Source organism: Rhinolophus hipposideros (genome assembly GCF_964194185.1).
Source record: "Rhinolophus hipposideros genome assembly, chromosome: 17".
Lineage (NCBI taxonomy): Eukaryota > Metazoa > Chordata > Mammalia > Chiroptera > Rhinolophidae > Rhinolophus > Rhinolophus hipposideros.
Genome location: NC_138063.1, coordinates 58,958,871 through 58,983,886, shown reverse-complemented (window position 1 = coordinate 58,983,886; position 25,016 = coordinate 58,958,871). Strand labels below are relative to the sequence as shown.

General features: G+C 43.2%; 1 protein-coding gene and 1 pseudogene across 9 annotated transcripts in view; both read left to right on the top strand.

The window, feature by feature from the left end:
• The window catches only part of RPN1 (ribophorin I), a 45,226-nt gene extending 24,100 nt beyond the window's left edge, over positions 1–21,126 (top strand). For 6 of the 8 annotated variants that reach the window (XM_081078910.1, XM_081078912.1, XM_081078913.1 and 3 more), the window contains 7 exons: positions 12,638–12,847; positions 13,797–13,989; positions 14,423–14,522; positions 15,736–15,874; positions 16,109–16,228; positions 18,878–19,123; positions 20,401–21,025. In XM_081078910.1, coding sequence (XP_080935036.1) covers positions 12,638–12,847; positions 13,797–13,989; positions 14,423–14,522; positions 15,736–15,874; positions 16,109–16,228; positions 18,878–19,123; positions 20,401–20,583 — 1,191 coding nt within the window. In that variant the 3' untranslated portion in view covers positions 20,584–21,025. Of the gene's footprint in view, positions 1–12,637; positions 12,848–13,796; positions 13,990–14,422; positions 14,523–15,735; positions 15,875–16,108; positions 16,229–18,877; positions 20,138–20,400 lie in introns of all 8 variants that reach the window. The other 2 variants (XR_013995296.1, XM_081078909.1) reach the window with 2 other exon arrangements.
• LOC308510055 (small ribosomal subunit protein eS6-like) lies at positions 11,707–12,516 on the top strand (annotated as a pseudogene). The gene has a single exon. The product of its transcript is annotated as a small ribosomal subunit protein eS6-like (transcript).
• Positions 21,127–25,016: the final 3,890 nt, after the last annotated feature.

Sequence of the window (25,016 nt, the reverse complement as noted above, 5' to 3'; positions counted from 1 at the left end):
TGACATTTGAGTACCTCAGTCATTTCTTTCTAAGCATAGGGGGTTTTTTTGTTTTGTTTTTAAAATTTTATTGGGGAACAGTGTTTCTCCAGGGCCCATCAGCTCCAAAGTCTTTGTCCTTCAATTTAGTTGTGGAGGGCGCAGCTCAGCTCCAAGTCCAGTTGCCATTTTCAATCTTTAGTTGCAGGGGGTGCAGCCCACCATTCCATGTGGGAATCGAACCGGCAACCTTGTTGAGAAATCGCGCTCTAACCAACTGAGCCATCCGGCCGCCCCTCTGGAAGCTCAGCGGCAGCTCATTGTCTTCCATCTACTTGTGGAGGGCGCAGCTTACTGGCCCATGTGGGAATTGAACCAGCAAGCCAGTTCAGAGCTTGTGCTCTAACCAACTGAGCCATCCAGTCTCCCACATAGGGGCTTTTTAGTGAAGAGATCATATTACATATAAAGCAATACTTTTGTCACTTAGAATGTTCTCTAAATATTTTACATTACTGTTGTCAACCATTTTTAATGGCCATTTAAGATCCTATGATTTGATGTCCTGTTTATTTGCCAGGTTTCCCATAGTTGGACAGTTAGCTTTTTTTCATTTAACAGTATAATGTTTATCTCTTTGCATATAACTTCATATGTTCTCAGAATAGATTTTCTGAAGTAAGTTTTCAAATCAAAGTATATGAACATTTTAAAATCTTTTACTGTGTATTGCCAAATCTTTTTAAAAAAGATTTAGTCAATTGGTTAATGGTACCACCAATATGAAACTGCCAGTTTTCTTATACCCTTGCTAGTATTGGTATTAAATGCTATCAGATATTATGAATGAAGATGAACCTTAAAAAATCTAGCCATAGAGTGACTGAATAAAATAGAGCTGTAAGAATTAACAAAATATACCTTATTATGTCCTTTTCATGGACTTTTTGGGAAGAAGGTTGTTCTTCCTGTCCTTTTACATTCTATTTCAGTAGGGTTCTAGGTGTGTATTCATAGGAGAGCACTTGAATTACTTAATGACCACAAAAATTTATTAATACTAACCTTAGTGGTAAAATTGGCAAAGAAGTGGTGGAATTGTCAAAGTTCCCTCTGAAGTTTTGTGGGACTTACTATGTAGAAATACAGAGCCAGAACTTTCTGCACAGTTGAAGATCTAATATTGCCACTTAGATTTATGACCTTGAACATGTCAGTGAAAACAGGTTGGCCTCAGGTTTTTTTATTTGTAAAATGGGGATAAGTAGTACTTTATTGTGTTGGGTTGAGAATCAAATGAGATAATGTGCTTATTTAGAGCTCATAAAAGAGTGTCTGACACATACATACATGTTAGCTCCATAGATGTTAGCTTAAAAGTCTCTCTTCTGTGAATTTTTCCAGATAAGTTTTCTCCAGGTTAGAAAAATCCAGTAATGCTATTTATCACCCTCAATTATGAGTTTGTTTGCTAGTGCAATGGTTAGAGATTGTGTCTCTTAGATTTTTTTTATTAGCTGTTATATGTATAGATGTATTTATTTCCTTGTCAGTTTTTATTTACAATTTAAGATTTTATTTATTTTTAAACTAAAAATTATTTTTAAAAACAATTTTTAAAAAGTCATTGTAGAAATTTGGAAAATAATAACTGCAAGGAGAGAATTGACTGGGACTTCAGGTCAAAATGATGGAGTAGGTAAATGCTATGTTCACCTCCTATAATCACATCAAAATTACAACTAAATTATATAACAACCACCCTTGAGAACCACCTGAAGACTAGCTGAACAGAACTGCAACTAAGGATATAAAGAAGCCACGTCCATACTGGTAAGGGCAGACACACAAAATGGGCTGATCCACACCCAGTGGTTAAGAATTGGGAAGGATAGCTCGACTGTGGAGGTCCCTCCTGAGGAGTGAAACATCCCAGCCCCACACTGAGCTCCCCAGCCTGGACCAGTGCCAGAAAGAGGAGTCCCCCACAATATCTGGCTGTGAAAATCAGCAGAAATTCTGTCCAGATGAGATGGAGGGATTCAGGAATCTCAGGTGTTCCTCTTAAAAGACCCTTGCATGGACTTACTTTTTGATAAACTCACTGGCTCTGAGCTGCAGCGCTGGGGCAGAAGCTCAAAAAGCTCCAGGGACATGTAGAGAGGAACCAAATTGTCTGGCTTAGGGAAAGGACTGGAGGGACGGCTCTGGCCAGGACAGAAGTGCTGACAGGCACCATAGTTCCTTTGTTCAACTCTCCCTCCACCCAGCCTGCAGGTGCAGACAGGCACCAAATCTGAGTGGCCAGCAAACTCACCCCACCCTGTGATTCCCTGAGGACCTGCCCCATACAACTTGCTCACAGGCCGGAACCTCTTTCAGCAGCTGTTACTCACAAGCGGCCAGCTATAGCTTGCTCTGTGGACTTCCCTAAAATCTCTGAAAGATCCACAACCCCCAAACAAATAGTGGCTGGCCTTAGTGTGCCCTGTATCTCTTGCTAAGCAGCCCCCAGTCTGGCACTAGTGGCAGCTGGCCTGAGTTTGCAGCATAGCCTCTCCCAAGTACCACCAAGCCCAGCACAGGCAGCTACCAACTGCAGATCACTTTGTAGCTCCTACCAGGTGGCCAGGTCAGGCACAGGCAGTGGCTGACCTGGGCCTGCACCAGAGCCCCTCCCAAAAGGCCACAGAACCAACACACCTCGTAGCCAGCTTCAGTCCACACCAGAGCACCAATTAGTTCCATAAACAACACACAACACGGTGGACTCAGCAGGAACCAGAGCCCCACTATAGTGAAACCCACTCCGTATGGTTAGCCTCTGCACAACAGATTACCTGCTATAGTAACGACCAGTCCTCATAGCCAGTTAGTCTGAGGATCAGTCCCACCCACTGATGTGCCAGCAATAGTCAAGGCTCAACTATAACGGGGGCACATAAAACCCACATGAGACACCCCTGGAGCAACCCAGCATAAGTGATAAGGCAGACTGTACCACTGGGCCCCACTGGACACCTACTATATAAGTCCACCTTGCCAAGACTGAGAGACATAGGACATCTACCTAATACATAGAAATAAACACAGCAAGGCAGCTAAAATTAGACAAAGAAATGTTACAAATGAAAAAACAGGACAAAACTCAAAAAGAACTAAAGGAGATGGAAGCAAGTAATCTACATTTCAAAACATTGGATATAGGAATGCTCAATGAACATATGGGGAGAATAGATGAAATCAGTGGGAACTTACACAAACAAGTAGAAACCATAAAAAAACACATTTAGAAATGAGTACAAGAACTGAATTGAAGAATATGTTAGATGGAATCAACAGCAGATTAGATGAATCAGAGGAAGTGATCAGCGATTTGGGAGATAAAGTAGCAGAAAATACATAATCAGAAGAGGAGAAAAAAAGAATTTTAAAAAATGAGGATAGTTTACAGGACCTCTGGGACATCTAATGTACGAACACTCATACCAGGAGAGAGCAAGGTATTGAAAACCTATTTCATCAAATAATGACTGAAAACTTCCCTAACCTGGCAAAAGAAATACTCGTAGACACACAAGTCCAGCAAGTGCAGAGATTCTCAAACAAGATGAAGCCAGTGAGGCCCATGCCAAGACACATCATAATCAAAATGCCACAGGTTAAAGACAAAGAAAGAATCTAAAAAGCAATCGGAGAAAAGCAGTTACTTACCTATAAGGGAACACCCATAAGACTGTCAGCTGATTTCTCAACACACGGTATCAATGAAATAGTTGAAGCGATAAAAAGCAAAGACCTACAACCAAGATTACCCAGCAAATCTCTTGTTTAGAATCGAAGGACAGATGAAGAGCTTCCCAGACAAGAAGTTAAAGGAGTTCATCACTACCAAATCAATATTACGTTAAATGCTCCAATCAAAAGATAACTAGGGTGGCTTAATGGGTAAAAAAACAAGAGTTATACATATACTGCCTACTTGAGACCCTCTTGAGATCAAAAGACACAGAAACTGAAAGTAAAGGGATGGAAAAAGATATTTCATGCAAATGGAAATGAGAAAAGGCTGGGTTAGCAATACTTACATTGGACAACATAGACTTTTAAAAAGTAAAGGCTATAATGGGAAAATAAAGATAAAAGGATCATCTAACAAGCAGATATAACTCTTGTAAACATTTATGCACCCAATATAAGAACACCCAAATATATAAAGCAAATATTGACGACATAAAGGGAGAGATTGGCAGTAATACAGTCATAGTAGGGGACTTTACCACCCCATTGACATCAATTGATAAATCATCCAGACAGAAAACAAGGAAACAGCAGACTTAAGTGACACATTTCACCAGATGGATTTAACTAAATTTTAGAACATTTCACGTCAAAGCAGGATTCTTTTCAAGTGCACGTGGAATATTTTTCAGGAAGGAACACATGTTAGGCCACAGAACAAGTCAGTAAATTTAAGACGATCAAAATCGTACCAAGCATTTTCTCCAGTTACAGTGGTATGAAACTAGAAATCAATTACAAGAAGAAAAACTAGAAAACACAAACACGTAGAACTTAAATAGCATACTACTAAACAATGAGTTAATGAGATCAAGGAAGAACTCAAAAGAAACCTTGAAACAAATGATAATGAAAACACAAGTCTGTGGGACACAGCCAAAGCAGATCTAAGAGGGAAATGCATAGCAGTACAGGCCTAACTCAAGAAACAAGAAAAATATCAAACAATCTTACCTAAAGGAGCTAGAAAAAGAGGAAAAAATCAGGGTGAGGAAAACAAGGGAAATAAAAATCAGAGCGAAAGTAAATAAAATAGAACCTAATAAAAGAATATAATATGTTTCCCCGAAAATAAGACCTACCTGGACAATCAGCTTTAATGCGCGCCTTTTGGAGCAAAAATTAATGTAAGACCCAGTCTTACATTATATTATACTATACTATATTATATTATATTAGGCCTAGTCTTATGTTGTAAGACCGGGTCTTATTTTATTTTTTGCTCCAAAAGGTGCGCATTAGAGCTAAGGTGAGGTGACACCTGACAATACAAAGGATTAGAAGAAAATACCATGGACAGTTACGTGGCAACAACTTGGACACCTGGAAGAAGTGGATAAATTCCTAGGAACAAAATCTTTCAATTGAATTAAGAAACAAAATCTGAACAGACTAATTACTAACGAAATTGAATCAGTAATCAAAAAACTCCCAACAAACAAACGTCTTGAACTGGATGGCTTCACAGGTGAATCTTACCAAACATTCAAAGAAGAATTAACACCTGTCCTTCTCAAAGTATTCTAAAAAACTCAAGAGGAAGGAAGGCTCCCAAGCTCATTTTACGAAGCCCGTATTATCCTGATTCCAAAACGAGACAAAGACACTATGAAAAAAAATTACAGGCCAATATCCCTGATGAATATAGATGCAAAAATCTTCTGCCAAATATTACAGACTAAATTCAGCAATACACTAAAAGATACAATGTGATCAGGTGAGATTTATTCCTGGGATGGAAGGTTGGTTCAGTATTTTCAAATCAATTAACGACACACACCACATAAACAAAATAAAGGATAGAAATCATGATTATATCAGTTAGATGCAGGAAAAGCATTTGACAAAATGCGACATCCATTTATGATAAAAACAAGAAAGTGGGACTAGAGGGAACCTACTGCAACATAATGAAGCCTATATATGACAAACTCATAGCTAACATAGTCAATGGTGAAAAACAAAAAGCGGTTTCCTTAAGATCAGGAAGAAGAGAACGATGTCCCCTTTCACCACTTCTATTCAGCATAATATTGGAAGCCTTGGTACAGCAGTTAGACAAGGCAAAACAATAAAAAGGCTACCATGCCTTCACGCACTTGTCTGGTCTCTAGTGGAGGGATGGCAGCTTGGGAGGTCCAGGGACATGCAGAGAAGGACTGAGTTGTATGGGTTTGGGGACGGGAGGTAAAGGGACAGGAGCCATTATTGTCCCTGTGTGAAGCTAGATGTGTGGCCTACAGGAGGGCACCATCTTTTCAATGTTAAGCCCTTCCCTAAAGGACCAAGTCTGGGACTTCATTGGACTGGTGGAATCCACACGTGTGCACTGCCTTGGTGACTCCCTGGGTAAACCCCCTTACACAGCTGGTGCTACATCGCCCGGGACACGCCTGACTGCTGGGCTGCTGGCCCTGCTCCACAGGCTGTGGAAGCCGTTTTGCAGTGGCAGCTAGCTGGTGGCAGCTCGGGAAACATTTACTGATGGGCAGTAACGCAAGACCTGTGCTTCAGTGTCTCTTGGACAGCTCTCGGGAGCCTAGGGGCTGACCATGATGTTCTCAGGGCTTTTTTTGTGGTATCATGGGCCTAGCACTATTGCATTGACTTTGTAGAAAGTACTGACCACTCCCCTTAGCTCCCTGGATCCCTGCCCCACCTAGAGCTGCATAACCAGGGGCACTCTATGCAACTGGGTGGCTGGCCTTGTCTGTGGATGCCTTTTGCAGCAGCAGAGGGCCCACGACAACCTGGGCAGATTTTGGTGGGCAGTGACCCAAAACCTGTATTGCACTTGGTCTGCTCTTGGGGATTTGCCAGCCTGAGGCATGCAGTGACTGGCTGCTATGTTCTCAGGGTGCTGTGTGAAGTAGTCACAGACTGTGCACTGGTGAAAGAACTGAATCTTCATTCACTTTGTAAAAACCACAAGCCACATCTCGTGACTCCTTGGGCCTCTGCCCCACCCAGCTAGTGCTACATCGTTGAGGTCACTCTCAACACTCGGTAAACCAGCCTGGCCCGTGCACCTAGGGAGGCTCTTTCAATTACTGGGCCTTATTGGCAGCCCGTGGGTGACAACAGGCCTAGGGGACCATAGGCCTTTTGCTAAGCTGCCTCAGGCCCACTACTGCTGGCAGCTGGCCTTGGTTCATAGTGAGGCCACCTTGACATTCCTCAAGGTCCAGCATAGGCAGCAGCCAACAACATACAGCTTTGTGGTTCCTATCAGGCAGCCGCATGCCTATCACAGGCAAGGCTGAAGTTGGGCTGCACGGGAGCGTCTCCCAAAAGACACCAGAAACAACACACCAAGAGGTCAGCTTTAGATCACACCAGAGCACTACCTGGTTAGTCCCACAAGTAGCACTCCCAAAGGTCAGGGGTCTCAACAGGCACAAGAGCCCACCGAGGCAAATCCTCTGAGGGGTCAGCCTCCATACAGCATCTCATAACACTGTGGGCATAGCCAATCCTCACAGTCAGCCAGCCTGGGACTCAGTTCCCATCTCCTGATGCACCAAGAGCAGTGAAGGCTCAGCTACAACAGAAGAATACACAAAACACCCTCAAGGGACACTCCTGGAACACATGCATAGGTGATAGGGAGACTGCTCCCTTGGATCACACAGGACACATACTACATAAGGCCACTTGGCAAAGACTGAGAGACATAGGAGATCTACCTGACACATAAAAGCAAACACAGAGAGGCAGCCAGAATGAGAAAACAAGGAAATATGTCCCAAATAAAAGAATAGGAGAAACCTGCGGAAATAGAACTAAATGAAATGGAGGCAACCAGCCTACCAGAGACAGTTTAAAACAGTGGTTATAAGAATGCTTAAGGAACTTGGCGAGAATTTCAACAGAGATAATAAGTGTAAAGAAGGACATAGAAACCATAAAAAAGAACCGGTCAGAAATAAAGAATACAGTAACTGAAATACAATACATTAGAAGGAATCAACAGCAGATGAGATGAAGCAGAGAATCAAATCCGCAATTTAGAAGACAAGTAGCAGAAAACACCCAATCAGAACAAAAAGAAAACATAATAAAAACAATGGTGATAGTTTAAGGAACCTGTTGAATATCAAGCATAACAGCATTCACATCATAGGCGTACCAGAAGAAGAGAGGGAGCAAGGGATCAAGAACCTATTTGAAGAAATAATGAATGAAAACTTTCCTAAACTGGTGAAGAAATAGACATACAAGCCCAGGAAGTGCAGAGTCCCAAACAGGATGAGCCCACACCAAAACACATCATAATGAAAATGCTAAGGTTAAAAACAAGGAGAGTATCCTAAAAGCAGCAAGAGAAAGACAACTACCCTGTCTACCCCAAAATAAGACCTAGCCGGACAATCATCTCTAATGTGTCTTTTGGAGCAAAAATTAACGTAAGATGCAGTATTATGTTATACCTGGTCTTACAGTAAGATAAGACTGGGTCTTATATTAACTTTTGCTCCAAAAGACGCATTAGAGCTGATTGTCTGGCTACATCTTTTTTGGGGGGAAACACTGTAGTTACAAGGGATCTCCCCTAAGACTATTAGTGGATTTCCCAATTTTGTTGGCCACAGGGAGTGGCAGGAAATACTCAAAGTAATGAAAAACAAGGGCTTACAACCCAAACTACTGTACCCAGCAAGGCTGTCATTCAAAATTGAAGGAGAAAGTTTCCCAGAGAAGATAAAGCTATAGGACTTCATTATCACACTTTAATCAGAAGAAAGAAAACAAATGAAGATCAAAAATGTGGACAACATAATAACTATATATCTATCAATAATAACTTTAAATGTAAATGGATTCAGTGTTCCAATTAAAAGACATCTGATGGCTGAGTGGATAAGAAAACAAGACCCATGCATATGGTGTGTACAAGACTGAAAGACACAGACAGAAAGTAAAGGTATGGAAAAAGATACTTCACACAAAAACACAAATGGAAATGAGAAAAAAGTTGGGGTAATAATACTTATATCAGACAAAATACTTTAAAATGAAAACTATTATAAGAGACAAAGAAGGACATTAAATGGCAATAAAGTGAACAGTCCAACAAGAAGATGTCACCCTAGTCAATGTTTATGTACCCAGCATAGGAGCACCCAAATATAGTATAAAGCAAGTATTGCGTGACTAAAGGCAGCAATCAACACTTAATAATCATGGTAGGGGACTGTAACACACCATTGACATCAATGGACAGAGCTTACAGACAGAAAATCAACACAGAAACAGCGGCTCTAAATGACACTAGACCAGATGGATTTTTAAAAAGATTTTTATTAAAAATATAGCTAACATACAATATTATATTAATTTTAGGGGTACACCCTAGTTATTCAACGTTTATATACCTAGAGAAGTAATCACCATGGTAAGTCCAGCAACCATCTCACACCATAGTATGCTATCACAATATTATTGACTGTATTCCGCATGCTGTACATGACATCCCCATGACTTACTTGTTTTATACCTGGAAATATAATCAGCACAATCCCTATCAAAATACCAGTGACATTTTTCACAGAACTAGAACAAATAATCCTAAAATTTATATGGAAACATAAAAGACCCCGAATAGCCACGGCAATCCTGAGAAGTATGAGTAAGAGCAAAGTGGGAGGTATGTTACCTGATATCGAATCATACTATAAGACTGCAGTAATCAAAACAGCATGGTATTGGCGTAAAAGCAGACACATACATCAGTGGGACAGAATAGAGAGCCCAAAAATAAATCCATGCCTATATGGTCGTTTAATCGATGACAAAGGAAGCAAGAATTTACATTGGCATAAAGACAGTCTACTCAATAAATGATGCTGGGAAAATTGGACAGATACATGCAAAAAATTAAAACTGAACCACCATCTTACGCCACATACAAGAATAGACTCAAAATGGATTAAAGACAAATGTAAGACCAGAAACCATAAAACTCCTAGAAGAAATTTAGGAAGTAAACTCAGACATTACTCTTAGTAATATTTTTGCTGATATGTCTCCTCGGGCAAGAGCAACGAAAGAAAAAAATAAACAAATGGGACTACATCAAACTAAAAGTTTTTGTATAGCAAAGGAAAGCATCAACAAAACAAATGGGAGACTACTGAATGGGAGAAATTATTTGCCAATGATATATCTGATAAGGGGTTAATACCCAAAATTTATATTTATTTTTATTTTTTTTAAAGATTTTATTGGGGAAGGGGAACAGGACTTTATTGGGGGAACAGTGTGTACTTCCAGGACTTTTTTCCAAGTCAAGTTGTTGTCCTTTTAGTCTTAGTTGTGGAGGGCGCAGCTCAGCTCCAGGTCCAGTTGCTGTTGCTAGTTGCAGGGGGCACTGCCCACCGTCCCTTGTGGAAGTCGAGGAATTGAACTGGCAACCTTGTGGTTGAGAGGATGCGCTCCAACCAGCTGAGCTATCTGGGAGGCAGCTCAGCTCAAGGTGCCGTGTTCAAGCTTAGTTGCAGGGGCGAAGCCCACCATCCCTTGCGGGACTTGAATTGAACTGGCAGCCTTGTGGTTGAGAGCCCACTGGCCCATGTGGGAATCGAACTGGCAGCCTTCGGAGTTAGGAGCATGGAGCTCTAACTGCCTGAGCCACTGGGCCGGCCCCCCAAAATTTATTTTTAAAACAAAACCTCACACAACTGAACACCGAAAAATAATCCAACTAAAAAATGGGCAGAGGACCTGAATAGACATTTCTCCATAAGGACATACAGATGGCCAATAGACATATGAAAAGATGCTCGATGTCACTAATCATTAGATAAATGCAAATAAAAACCACAGTGGGATACCACCTCGCTCCTGTCAGAATGGCTATCAATAACAAGTGCTGGCGAAGATGTGGAGAAAAGGAAACTCTTGTGCACTATTGGTGGGATTGCAAATTTGTGTAGCCACTATGCAAAACAGTATGGAGGTTCCTCAGGAAATTAAAAATAAAACTACCGCATGATCCAGTTATTCCACTCCTGGGTATTTATCCAAAGAAATCCAAAACACTAATTCGAAAAAACATATGCGCCACTATGTTTACTGCAGTGCTATTCACAATAACCAAGATATGAAAACCACCGAAATGCCCATTAGTAGATGATTGGATAAAGAAACTGGTACATTTCTACAATGTAGTATTGCTCAGCCATAAAAAAGGATGAAATCTTACCATCTGCAACAACATTGATGGACCTAAAGGGTATTATTATGCTCAGTGAAATAAGTCAGATTGAGAAAGACAAATACCATATGATCTCACATGTGGAATCTAAAGAACAGAATAAATGCGCAAAGAAAACAAATAGTCATAGGTACAGAGAAGAAACTGCTATTTACTGGAAGGGTGGGAGAATTGGGGGGTGGGTAAAGAAGGTGAAAGGATTAAGAGGTACAAATTGACAGTTACAAAATAGTCACGGGCATGTAAAATTCATTGTAGGGAATATAGTCAATAATATAGTAATAACTATGTGTGGTTTCAGGTGGGTACTAGTTACTGGGGAATGACTTCACAAGTTACAGGTATTAGTGTTGAATCACTATGCTGTATCTCTGAAACTAATATAATATTGAATGTTTACTGTAATTGAAAAATTGAAAAAAAAATTCTACAGAGAAAGTATAATTTCTCTGCTTCCCATCTGTTGTGAGATTCTCATGTATTGCATTTCACATTCTTTTTCCCCTCAAATAGTTGCTATAAGGTAATAAGTGAAATGTAGATGGTTTTGTTTTTAAAACAAATGATATTTATGTTGGAACCTAAAACCGTTTTATATATCCTGTTTTTCTAATATGAATATTTTAATATAGCATTAAAAAGTCTTAGTATCATTTTAAAATGTGGCAGCTCTTTTTCGTGGCGCCTCAGAGGCAGTCAGCATCTTCAGGATGAAACTGAACATCTTTCCCAGCTAAGGGTTGCCAGAAACTCATTGAAGTGGATGACGAATGCAAACTTCATACATTTTATGAGAAGTGTATGGCCACAGAAGTGGCTGCTGATGCTCTAGGTGAAGAATGGAAGGGTTATGTGGTTTGAATCAGTGGTGGGACACTGATTCATCAACCTTGTTGATGACAAACAAGGTTTCCCCATGAAGCAGGATGTCTTGACCCATGACCGTGTCTGCCTGCTCCTGAGTAAGGGGCAATTCCTTTTATAGAGCAAAGAAAGTGCAAATCTGTTCAGGGTTGCATTGTGGATGCCCATCTGAGTGTTGTCAACTTGGTCACTGTAAAAAAGAGGAAGATAAGTATTCCCGGTCTCACTGATTTTATGGTGGCTCATCACCTGGGGCCCAAAGAGCTAGCAGAATCCGCAAATTTTTCAGTATTTCTAAAGAAGATGATGTTCATATTTCTAAAGAAGAAGATATGTTGTGAGAAAGCCCCTAAATAAAGAATGTAAGAAACTTGGGACCAAAGCACCCAAGATTCAGCTTCTTGTTGCTCCGTGCGTCCTGCAACATAAACATTGGCATATTGCTCTGAAGAAATAGTATACTAAGAAAAATAATAGGCTCCAGAATACACTAAAGTTTTGGCCAAGAGAATGAAGGAGGCCAAAGAGAAACACCAGGAACAGATTGCTAAGAGACTCAGGCTGTCCTCTCTGAGAGCTTCTACGTCTAAGTCAGTCCAGTCTAAAATGAGCTTTACTAAGAGTAACAAATAAGATCAGACAGCAAAAATAAATTAAGTAAGTAAGTAAGTGGCATACATTTGATACATCATAGTTGAACTATTCTGTTGCTGGTGTATGGATTGTCTCCAATCAGTTTGATTTAAACTTTTAACTACTTGTTTTGTTCTTCTGCAGGATACCTTTAAAGTTCATTATGAGAACAACAGCCCTTTCCTGACTATCACCAGCATGACCCGAGTCATCGAGGTCTCTCATTGGGGTAATATTGCTGTGGAAGAAAATGTGGACTTGAAACACACAGGGGCCGTGCTTAAGGGTCCTTTTTCACGCTATGATTACCAGAGACAGCCAGATAGTGGTATTTCCTCTATTCGTTCTTTTAAGGTATGGCGTGTTCAACTTGGATGTTGGGAGAAACTGACATTATCGTATCTGCCCTTTTGCTTTTTGAAAGTAGGTAACTATGGATAGTTGTATAAGATTAATGTTCAAGCAGTTGACTGACAGTGTTAGAACAGAATCTTAAAAAAAAAAAAAAATGCCGTCATTTATATAACTAGGCGTTTTTTAAAGAAAATTTGAGTAATAGAAAATAGAAAAAGGGAAAACATAATATCACCTCTCAGACTCTACCGTGTTTGTTTCCCCAATACCAGGAAATGTTATTATTGCTGTCATATTTTTATACTGTTTTTAAAAAATGTTTGATCATACGTATTTCATATACAGTTTTATATTTTTTGTCTTATAAATGAAATCTTAGTAACATTTTTATGTACTTACATGTTACAGAAGGGCTCACTGTGAACAAGGTATTACATTTCCTCCCCAATTATCAAAATATGCTTACAGATTTGGAAAATACCTAAAGAATATTAAGCGGAGAAACCCCTTCTATAACCCTGCCTACTGTCTAGTAATTTGATGTAATTTCTTCCATGTTTGGTTTTCCTTTCCATAAAATAATTTGGAGATTGTTTTTACCTTTGTTCTGTGTTTAGTATTTGCAAAGGTATTTATAATTTTCTTTATTATTTACCATGTAAAAAATTTGGCTAGAAAATGTAGCCAAATTGTAGAAAATTTTGGAATGTAGAAAAATTTGTAGAAATATGTAGAAAAATTTGGCTACTTGCCAACCTTGATTGAAAAGTAGATTCAACATCTAGACATTTTGAAGTCTTGGAGGGAAAGTTAGACTTTTTTTAGGTTGTTTACAGTTTGAGGACTATTTTAATTGAGTAGCACATAGTATAATGAAGATTTTGGTGCAGTATCTTTTCTGTATTTAAGATCACTTTTTTCTGAAGAAAGTATGTCCACTTGCTTGCAGACCATCCTCCCTGCTGCTGCCCAGGATGTTTATTACCGGGATGAGATTGGCAATGTGTCCACCAGCCACCTTCTTATTTTGGATGACTCCGTAGAGATGGAAATCCGACCTCGCTTCCCTCTTTTTGGAGGGTGGAAGACCCATTACATCGTTGGCTACAATCTCCCAAGCTATGAGTACCTCTATAATTTGGGTCAGTCTTAATAAGCAAGTAGAAAAGTGAGAGATCCTTTTTTCCTTTAATTTCCTACGGTATTTATTGTTTTCTAATTTTATTGGGGAATAGTATGTTTCTCCAGGGCCTATCAGCTCCAAGTCGTTGTCCTTCAATCTAGTTGTGGAGAGCGCAGCTCAGCTCCAAGTCCAGTAACCATTTTCAATCTTTAGTTGCAGAGGGCGCAGCCCACCATCCCATGCGGGCATCAAACCGGTAGCCCTGATGAGAGCTCGCTCTCCAACCACCTGAGCCACCTGGCCAGCCCTAGTCTGTTAACGTTAGATAGCATCTCTACTCTTCTGTCTAAGATAGGAGTGTTAATACCCTGTGCTTCCCTCTAGTTCCTGCCCGTTTTCTGTTTGTCACATCACTGCATGTGTTTGAAACCTGCGTGTTTCACACCCTGCAGGTGATCAGTATGCACTGAAGATGAGGTTTGTGGACCACGTGTTTGATGAGCAAGTGATAGATTCTCTGACTGTGAAGATCATCTTGCCTGAAGGGGCCAAGTGAGTGTGACTGTTCTCATCAGACAAATGGGGAGCGTGCCCTTGGTACTCGAGAGTAATCTGTGTTCCAGGGCCATGGAATAAATGCTCAGTATATGTAGCTTTGACTGAGAAGTCTATAAGGACCTTCTGACTGGAGTTGAAACAGAAAAGTTAGATGAGGGAACAAGATTTATTTATGAAATATTCCTCAAAGCACAATGCCTTTGTGTGACAGGAGCAGTATCCAAAGTCACCTTAGCAGGCCAGAGTGATGGCTTGAATCTGGAACGCAAAGTCAGGATAGTCAGATAGCCCTTGTTCTGTGTTAATAGAAAGAGGAACAATAATGGAGCAGTCTACATTCCTTAGACCAGGTTCAGAAGGGGGGTCATTCTCAAATGGTACAGTAGGGTTCTATGGTTATAGGCAGTTAAGTTGTCTTTGGCCAACTTAAGCAGAAAGGTATGAACCTGGAGCAGTTAAGGATCTTTTAAAATGACAGCATAGGCTGGGGAACCAGGCTTCAAAAAGGATAGAACCAGACCATGTCCAGGAGTCCGGTTGGCCGAAACTGAGGGACACTCACAGAGACACCTGCCCTTGGCGTGAGTGACAGACACCTATTTGTAGTCTCGTGTCAGTTTGCTCTTGATTCACTTTAAAGGGAAGCATCGCTTGGCCTTTCTTGGGTTACTTACTCACTCTGATCACCAAAAAGAGAGGTAACTTGATCATAATTCCTGTGGAGGACATTCCATGGGGGAATGGGTAGTTCCTCCAAGTAAAACTAGAGTGTACTGTTGACCAGGAGAAGGGAGAATGTGTCTGGGCAGACAAAAACAGAAAATATCCACTGCACCCTATAAAAAATTTTCAGTCATGTGAAAAGACAGAACATTTGTAATAACTTCTTGGGTCTCTTCAAGTCACACAGGAGTGCTCTGTGAGCTGTGTGACTCCAAGGGGTAGGCCAATACTAGTGAACCCTTGTGAGTGCAGGATGCAGGGAGACAGTTGTTAACTCAGCAGAAGAATGGTCTCATATCAGAGCTCTCGCAGTGGGTCAGCTGTCCCAGGAAGTCAGGTGTTCCCTGGTGCTAGAAGGGGAGCAGAGTGGAGTGTGAATTTAGTGACCCTGAAGGCCCCTAGAGCCTTGGAATTCTCCAACCCTAATAAAGCTAGTTGGTCAGTGCAGTTTGTCTGCACTTATTTCATTCCCATCTGCCTCCAGGAACATCCAAGCTGACAGTCCCTATGAAATCAGCCGTGCCCCAGATGAACTGCACTACACCTACCTGGACACATTTGGCCGCCCTGTGATTGTTGCCTATAAGAAAAATCTGGTAGAACAGCACATTCAGGACATTGTGGTATGTGACTCCACTCCTTTGTTCTGTCTCCTATGCCAGCACCCAGAGAATGGGTGCTGGGGGCCAGGACTTGCCCATTTTTCCTCCTTGGGTTGGAATGGTTTGAACACAGCATCCTCTGCGGGTAAGGTGGGCAGCCCAGATGATTCTTGGCCTGCTGAAGCGCTTTTGGCCTCGAGGTTTCTGAGTCCACGCAGACCTGTCCCAGCCCATCCTCCTGGTTCTCCCCCCCAGGTGCACTACACGTTCAACAAGGTGCTCATGCTGCAGGAGCCCCTGCTGGTGGTGGCTGCTTTCTACACCTTGTTCTTCACCGTCATCATCTATGTCAGGCTGGACTTCTCCATCACAAAGGTACTCTCTCGGCTGTTTTCTTTCTCTTGTCATTTAGTCATATGTGCACCCTCAGTAAAGTGTTTCCCTAGCTTTACTAAGCATTGGTCTTTCCAACAAGCCCAAGGCAGAACCCTATTTCCCAGAAGATACCCTCCTGAATGTGGCCTCTGCTAATCTTTTCTGTAAAGATACCTAGTCTGTGTTGCTGTGATCATGGAGACTTGATGTTACGTGACGCAGGTTGCTACTGGTGGATGAAGACTGTGGGAACAGGGTCGCAGCAGTGTTTATTTTTGGTGTTGGGACATGGGGGCTGAAAAGGCTATCCTGAGGAGAGGTGACAGGCAGAAAAGGTGGGGAAGAGCACTCAGCCGGAGGGAACAGTTTCTGGGACAGCAGGAAAGGCTTCAGGGGGTCCTGTGGGTAGCAGTAGTATACATATGAGCAAAGACATTGATCTAGGTGGTTCCATAGACCAGCGAGGCTACCCAAGGGTCAGGTGGTACAGCTGGGACAGCTGCTAGCAAACCTTGTCATGCAGAAGGGGCTGAGTTTAGGTTTTATTATGAAATAGCACCATTTTTTAAGCTATAAAAATTGCTTTCGTTTTATTGATTTTTTAAAAAAAATTCCACATTTATAGAAACTTGGTAAGAATAGTAAAAATAACTTGTATGCTCATCACCTAGACATAGCAGTTAACATTTGGCCTCTCTCTGTATGTATCATCATTTTTCCTGAACTATTTGAGAAGTTTATACACATTTATGCTCCTTTACCTTTGAATACTTAAGCAAGTGTGTGTGTGCAGCCTGAGAATAAGGGTATTCTTTTACATAACCACAATATAACTATCAAATTCAGGAAGTGTAATGTTGCTATAATCCTACTCACCAATATGCAGTTCATGTTCAAATGTTGTCGACTGTCCAAATGATAACTTTTGCAGTAATTATTTTTCATACTCCAGAATCCAACGTAGGATCATTAGTTGTCATATTTCCTTAGTCTCCTTTAATCTGGAGTAGTGCCTTAGCCTTTCTTTGTCTTTCATGACCTTGATATATTTGAAGTTTAGAGACCTGTTTTGTAGACTGTCCCTTAGTTTACGTTTATCTTATATTTCTCCCTGATTAAATTCAGATGATGCATTTTTGGCAAGAACACTAAAGTGATGCTGCGTGTGCAGTGCATCACATCAGGAAGTGTACTGTGCTATTCAGTCCCAGTGTTGGTGATGGTAACTTTCCTTAGTTGATCAAGTTATTATTTTTCTCTTTCTAAGTAATAAATAATCTGTTTGGAGTTATAAATATATGCATCGATCCATTAGTTGTAGCATTTATCATTGATTCTTGCCTGAATATGTTTTTTAGTATGGTGATTGAAAACTGATTACATTTTTAGTTTGCATTCTACTTTAAGGAAAAGCTTTTTTTACTGATTGGTTGTTTGGATTCATGGATTCTCTTACTTTGTTCCACGGATTACTGTCTACTCGTGCTATTGGTTTTGATGCTCAAATTGTCCCAGATTTGACTGTTTTTAACGTCCCCGTCCTTTTTTTAAGCACTTTCATTGTTGGCACAACAATACATTTCAGACATACCTTCCTTTCTCCAAGGAGCTCTGGTTCCTTTCAGTACAGGTGGTACCTAGAGACCATGGTCTGTGAGCTAGGTCACTGCTTTTGGACGATCACTGCTTCTAAGCCTTTTCAGCAGACAGAGCTAGGAGATAAAAATGAATATAGTATTTAAAATATGAATTAATAGTTACGTCTTTCATTCCATTCTTAACACCATGGGAGTTCTTGCTTATCTTTGCTCTTACCATTTTTCCTCTTTCCTGGATCCCTACAATATCAGTGTGTTTATTTACTGAATTATATAAACACAAAATAGTTTCAGAATTGATATACTCATATCACACTACAAACACCAAACCTACCAAGTAGAAGTGAGATTTGTTTGCAGTTATTTTTCTTTAGATTGAGAATATATGAATTTGTAAAACATTGGAAAGGTTCTAAATTCAGACATTGAAAATGGTAGTTTCCTTCATCCTTGCCCACCCTGCCTTGTAGTTAAACAATTTCATCAGTCGTGGGATACCCTTTCTGATTTATTTTGCAAAAATAATGAGACTACTCCCCCCCCCGCTGTGTTTTTTTTTTGAGCTGTCAAGTTAGGATTTTTGTAGTAGACACCTAGTGAAAGGTGATTCTGGAAAGTTCGTAGGGCCTCATCTAAACGGCCGTGAATGGTAGCATAAGGAGTTGGGGCTTTTTCCTTTAGGCCCTGGGAAACCCTTGAAGTTTTTAAAGAGAGAAATATAATGACCATACTGGGAACCTTTCCTGACTTGAGTTGAGATCTCTCTTTGCTCAGCACTTTATCCCTTTCATGGTGCATTCTGGCCTTAGTACCCTTTTTCACATCCGTCTGTCTACCCTGTCCGACTTCGAAGTGAACATCTGCTTCATCTTCATGTTCCCAGTCTTCCCTGCTGAACTGGTCCAGATGCAGTGTTAGTAAGGATTTGATTCTCTGACTTTCCAAGGAGGTGGCTTTTCTTGTTTGCACAGCTGGTGGTGGGTGCTCTTTGGGAGTGAAGGTCGGAGTGGGCTTATGCCTGGTTTCATCACATACGGTGTCTCTCCTCCAGGATCCAGCCGCAGAAGCCAAGATGAAGGTGGCCTGCATCACAGAGCAGGTCTTGACCCTGGTCAATAAGAGAATAGGTCTCTACCGTCTCTTTGACGAGACTGTCAATAGGTATAAGCAGTCCCGGGATGTGTCCACCCTCAACAGCGGCAAGAAGAGCTTGGAGACGGAACATAAGGCTTTGACCAGTGAGATTGCACTGCTGCAGTCCAGGCTAAAGACAGAGGGCTCTGACCTGTGCGACAAAGTAAGTGTCTGCTATCACTGAGTCATTTGGCTTATTGCCTACCGTACTCCACTTTCAGGGATTATACCCAACTTTTTAGAGCACCAGATGGCTGTTGTACCTGATCACACACCAGGCAGCTCTTGCTCTCTCCTGGCTTGTGGAGTGATAACGTCCCCAGTCGTACACTTGTGGCATGGTGGTAGGACAAGAAGTTTTGGTGTCTCAGCTGTGAGCTGGGTTTGGAGAAAGCTCTGCTAGCTTCTACAGCATTGTCTGTCCACATGGCCAGTATTGAAAGCAGCTGCTTCCTGTCCTGGAGGCCAGACTGGACAAGGCTCCAGGCTGCTCATGCTGTGGTAAGAAAACTGTAGACTTAGAATCATGGTTTTGAGTTAGCCTCTGATACAAACTTTGTAAACCTAGGCAAGTCACCTCACTTCTGTGCCTCAGTTTCCTCACCTGTAAATTAGGGATGCTGTTAGTATTGGCCTCATAGTGGTTAAAATGAGTTAGTACGTGTAAAGTGCTGAGCATCCTGCCTGGGACATGCTGTGTAAGTGAATTCTTGTGACCTGTAAATGAGTATGAGGACCTCCCCTCCCTATGGAGGTACCCCTCAGAGTTCCTGACGACCCTCTCCATGTGCTGCTCCCCAGCATTCTCTCTCCTTACCGTGTGCTATTTTCTTTATGTACTTAAGTATTTCTCCATGTACTTAAGTATTTATAATCTGTCAGCTTTGTGAGGGGAAGATGCCTTGTCTGTCTTTACTGCTGTTTTCCAGAACCTAGAATCATGCCTAGCATTATGGCTCACTAAATATTTGTTGCATGTTGAGTGAACATGTATAAAAGCCCTCAGCCTGACACTGAGTCGATGATAAAATGGGAGTCATTCAGTCCGACTGCCACACCCCTGCCATTGATGTTTTGCCTGACTGAATTCTTGCACCTAATTTGGCAAGCTGGAGGGAAGAGAATGAACATCCCTCAAGTCCTGCTGTGTGCCTGGAACGATGCCTGGTGATTGCACGTATGTGCACCCTCATTCCTCAACAGTCCTCTTCTGTAAGGCCCAGCGATGGTGAAAGGACTTGCTCACAAGGTTCAGAGCTCGAAGGAATAGGGTGTATAGGGGGATGAAGCTGGGTAGTATTTGAAGCTAGGCCTATCTCCCTCCACAACCAGCCCCTCTGCCCGAGGAGTTCGGGGGTCTGTAGGCTTGGGAGGCAGTGGGCTCTGCCGGTTGAGGAGGAGAGGACCACTCTCAAGCCCTGCCCTGCTCTTGTTGGCCAGGTGAGCGAGATGCAGAAACTGGATGCACAGGTCAAGGAGCTGGTGCTCAAGTCGGCGGGGGAAGCTGAGCGGCTGGTGGCTGGCAAACTCAAGAAAGACACGTACATCGAGAATGAGAAGCTCCTCTCAGGCAAGCGTCAGGAGCTGGTCACCAAGATTGATCACATCCTGGATGCTCTGTAGCCTCTGTCCTTGTCCTCAGGGTGGGCCCAGAGTGCTGCACTTACGGATAGCAGGTGTGGGGGGCGCTGAACAGCGAGGCCAGTGAATGCTGGCATCTGTATTCTGCAAAAGGCCTTCAAGGAAGAGAAACCAGGCCCTGCCTCGGACACCACAAAAAGCTTAGTTTTTGTCCCTAAAGTGTTCTTTTAAACAAACAAACAAACAAACAAAAACCACCAAAAACTTCCATTAAAAATAAAATATTTTTGTGTTTTGAACAACTAAATTTTTAATATTTGATTGGTTTTGTTTTGTTCTGAAGCCTAGGACGCTTTTAAGCCTGTAAGCCCCTTGTTTTATGCCCTTCTAGTTACTGATGTTTGGGTATTGCAGGTGTGCATGTTTTTAAAGTGTTTGTGACCAAATGAAAATAAAGCAGGGACTGTGAACATTTGTTCTGTTGAAAATCTCTCATAACTTATTTCTTAGCTTTGGGGATGGTACTTCTATCAAGTGTTTTTTATCCATTAAAAATTGGACTTGCTCCACAGAGCAAGTGTGCATAATAAGTACTGGTTACATCTTACATATTAGAACACTGAGGCCACAAAGGCCAAGTAAGGTTGCAGAAAAGAGTGGTGGAGTCAGGGCTCTGTTACATTTTTTGATTACCTGTTCTGCCTCACACACACTACTAGGCACGAAAGTAACGGTGAGGAACAAAGCAGAGATGGTTCCATAAGAGGCTAGTCAAATGATCAAACACAAATTCATAATCATAAACTGACAAAACCTTGTGAGGAAAAGGGACAGGGGGTCCTCTGATGTATATAGTAGACAGTACTGGACTTAACCCATATGGGAACTGGGGAGAGTTTCAATGAAGGAAGTGACTTTTGAGTTGAGCTCTGTAGGAGTTACATAGATGGCAGGGTGTGGTGGGGCAGAGAGTGTTCAGACAGAGAGCATAGCATGTGCAAAGGCCCTGAGAAAGGAACATTGAAGGGGATCCAGAGATTAAGGTGGAAAGTGTGTGACAGAGGGCAGCAGAGAAAAAGTTCAGAACAAGATAGGGCTACAAAAGGCTTTTGGCTTTTTTCTAAAATGAAGGGAAGACCGACCAGTGTGAGAAACATATTTAGATTTGTATTTTGGCTGAGAATGAACTGTAAGTGGGTGTGGAAGAAAGCCTCTTGCGATAATCCAGGCAAAAGATGATGGCTTGGACAGGGCTATGATGTACCAGCATGGATGGAGTTGAGAGATTTAGGTGGGGGAATCGACAGCGCTCTAGTAGCCTGGGCTAGAACTGGGTCTGGGGTCAATAACGGAGCTGGGCTGTGGTGCTTGCTACAGGCAATAGGGACTTGAGCTCCCAGATACTCTGCGGGCTATGGAGCCAGGTGGGCTGGCCAGAGCCCATGGCTCACCCAGTGTCCTGGGCTGGGGTCTATGCATGAGGCATCCCGCGCCTGGCTTCCCCCAGCCCCTTTTCATCCTTAGCTTTGGGCATAGTTTTAGGCCATGGGCAGCCCAGCACCTGCCTGGTCTTCGATTTCCCCTGTGGCAAACAGGGCCTCGGTTTGTCCCTTGTAAATCCTGGCGTGAAGGGTGACATGGGGCCCTTTGTGTAAAGCCTTGGCCCAGGCCTGGCTCCCCCTTGGCAAGATGAGGTGCCCCACACACCTGAATCCTCTCATTTGGTCTCAGACCCAGCCTACTCTCTGTGTTCCTCATGGGGGGTCGGTAGAGAGGAGCACTCCCTGGGGCTTCCTGGATATTGCTCAGACCCCCAGGCCAGCCCGCCAGTAGACTGGCCCTGGCATCCATCATGGCTGCAGCTTTCAGCTGCCCCTACAGCCAGAGGTGGTTGTGTGGCAGGCCCCCAGGTTGGCCCCTACTCAGAGGGGGAAAACATGGATGGCTAAAGAAGGAAGGCTGGGTGTTACTTTCCCTCCTCCATTTGTCTTGGAGGCTGACACGGGAGAAAACCCCAAAGGACCGAGTGAGCCCTCACAGTTTCACCACAAGTATCCTGACCGGGCATCTGGTGCCGATCTGATAGTGCAGGGCCCGGCCGCAGCTCTGCCGGAAACCGTGCTGCCAGCGGTTGGGGGCTGCAGGCCCAGACAGGAAATGCCCCCGGACGTACCCCAGGGCCCATGGCCTCGGCATAGGTCTGCTGCCTCGGACCAGGCCTGGCGCCATTTTGAAGCTGGGCTGGACTCGGACTCTTGTCTGGCTAGGGGTCTGTGAACTAGTCCATCACCTGCCTGCACAGGCTTGGGAAGTGACAGGGTAGGAAGACGGAACTGGGCTAGACGAACCAGAGCGGAGTGCAGCCCCTCGAGCCCTGCCATGGCCAAGCCCTCCATGGTGTCCCCAACCCAGCCATTTAAATTCTCAGCTTCTATCCGATGGTCGGTTCTATATTTACCATGACAGGCCCAGAACTAAATGCAGGGAACGCAGAAGAGAACAAAATAGTATTGGGCATTGGGAAAAGTAGACAGAATAAGGGACATGGTTAGGAATAATCCCAGGGTCTGCAGGATTTGCATGTGGGTGGTGGTGAGGAGGAGGGAGGAACCCAGGTTCCAGCCCCCTTTTTTTTCTTCCATTGAGAAAGATTCATGTTAAGATGAGAAAGACAGGAGCCTATTTAAATGCTGGTGAGAAGGAAGGTGATCATAGGGAGGGAAGGTTGCAGATCCAGGAGAGGAGAGGCGGATTGAGAGGGAGTCCCAGGATGTGACTGTGGGCTAAAGGAAGAGATTTCAAGGGATATCTCTGAGCAATTGGCCGTGCCTTCCACCAGTACTGCCAAGGAAACCGGCAGAGAACTGTACAAGCTTTTTGCCTCCTGGGCAGCCTTCCCTATTCCTCTGGACGGCCTCTACCTTGCACTGTTTGGCACTGCTCTCTGAAGTGCAGAGGCAACTGCTTGCCTTCCTGAGCTCACTTTTAGCAAAGTTAAAGAGGCAGAACATTTGAGCCTATGTTTCATTTAACAAATATCTTTACTATGTCAGGCACTGTGTCTAAAGGTATCAGGGCTACATAACACTAAGTGGGACAAAGTCTTGTGTAACTTAACAAGAACCTAGAAAACAAATCATTGCAGGTAATGATAAATGCTATGAAGGAAATAAAATAGGGTGTTGTGATAAATAGATTTAGTCTATCATCCCTGGGAGGTGGGAAAGGCAGCATGGCAGAGTGTTGGCTGTCCTGGCGCCCTCGTGGCCCTGGCACTGTCTTCCCCAGTCCCTGTCCCTTGTCCCATGACTTTGCATTAAGGCATGGTCATACCCATGCCAGGCTTCTTACGGGTATGTGATCCACTCGAGACTCAGGGTTTATTTCTCTACTCTGAGCCTCACATTGCTCACCTGGGATTGGGGACCATATAATATGAGGCCTGGAAGGACTCAGTGATGGGATGTAAATAAGTCCTCCCACAGTGCCGGCTCAAGAAATGGAGTCTCTTCCCTCAACAGATACTAGAATGATCAGCATAACCCTTTTGTTGGAAGAGTGTAGCTGTTTACGAAGTGCATTTATAAGTGTCCACCACTCACGGTTCAGGCATCAGATGGGGTCTCAGAGCACACTAGGTTGAGGTCCCAGCTCTGCAGCAGCCTGGGGGTGATCTTGGTCCCTTCCCTCTCCAGGCCTGAAGTCTCTGCACAATGAAATGTCTGAGGGACCTTCTGATATTGACGCTGGAATGCTGGCGCCAGTCGTATGGGGAGAGCCCCAGGAGTAGCCTCAGTTGAGGAGGGTGGAGGCACAGGGCTTTTTTTCTGTTTGTTTTGCCAAGTTCTAACTACTCCCCAGTGTAGGGCTGGGCTCTCAAGAGGAGAACTGAGCCTGGACACTGAGACAGGACCCATCCCGGTTTCTTGTTACCTGTCGGTGCTGGGGGCACTGTGACGTGGAGCAGGTCCCGATCCTGCAGACCTGCGCTAGCACTGGGGAATGGTCTCTCTGTCTCTGTTTCATGTATACCTTCATGGGGGACAGTGAAGGCACATAGCCACAAGTAGGCAACCATTCCAATGTTTGGGCGTGCCTTCCCTCCCACACCCCTGGTTCACACCAAGGCTCACCGACATGCACACACAGATTAACACTGATGTACGTGCACACCCACTGCTGGGCTGACTCACATGTGCCAGACGTTCACTGAGTGCCCACCATGTGCTGGGTTCTGCCCTTGGCCTTGGGGACAAAAAGGGGAGTGGGTAGAGTGCCCACCCTCAGGGGCCTTGGAAGCCCACAGACAGTGGCCAACGCTCTGGCCACCTTATGCATCTGACACTGTTAACCATCAGAGCCACACTGTTGGTCGATACTATTATCCTGCTTTCTAGACTAGGGACCTTGCACAGCAGGTAGGCCTGGCATCTGAAGCACCTTTCCTCGCCCACAAAGTCTGTCCCCCGTGCACA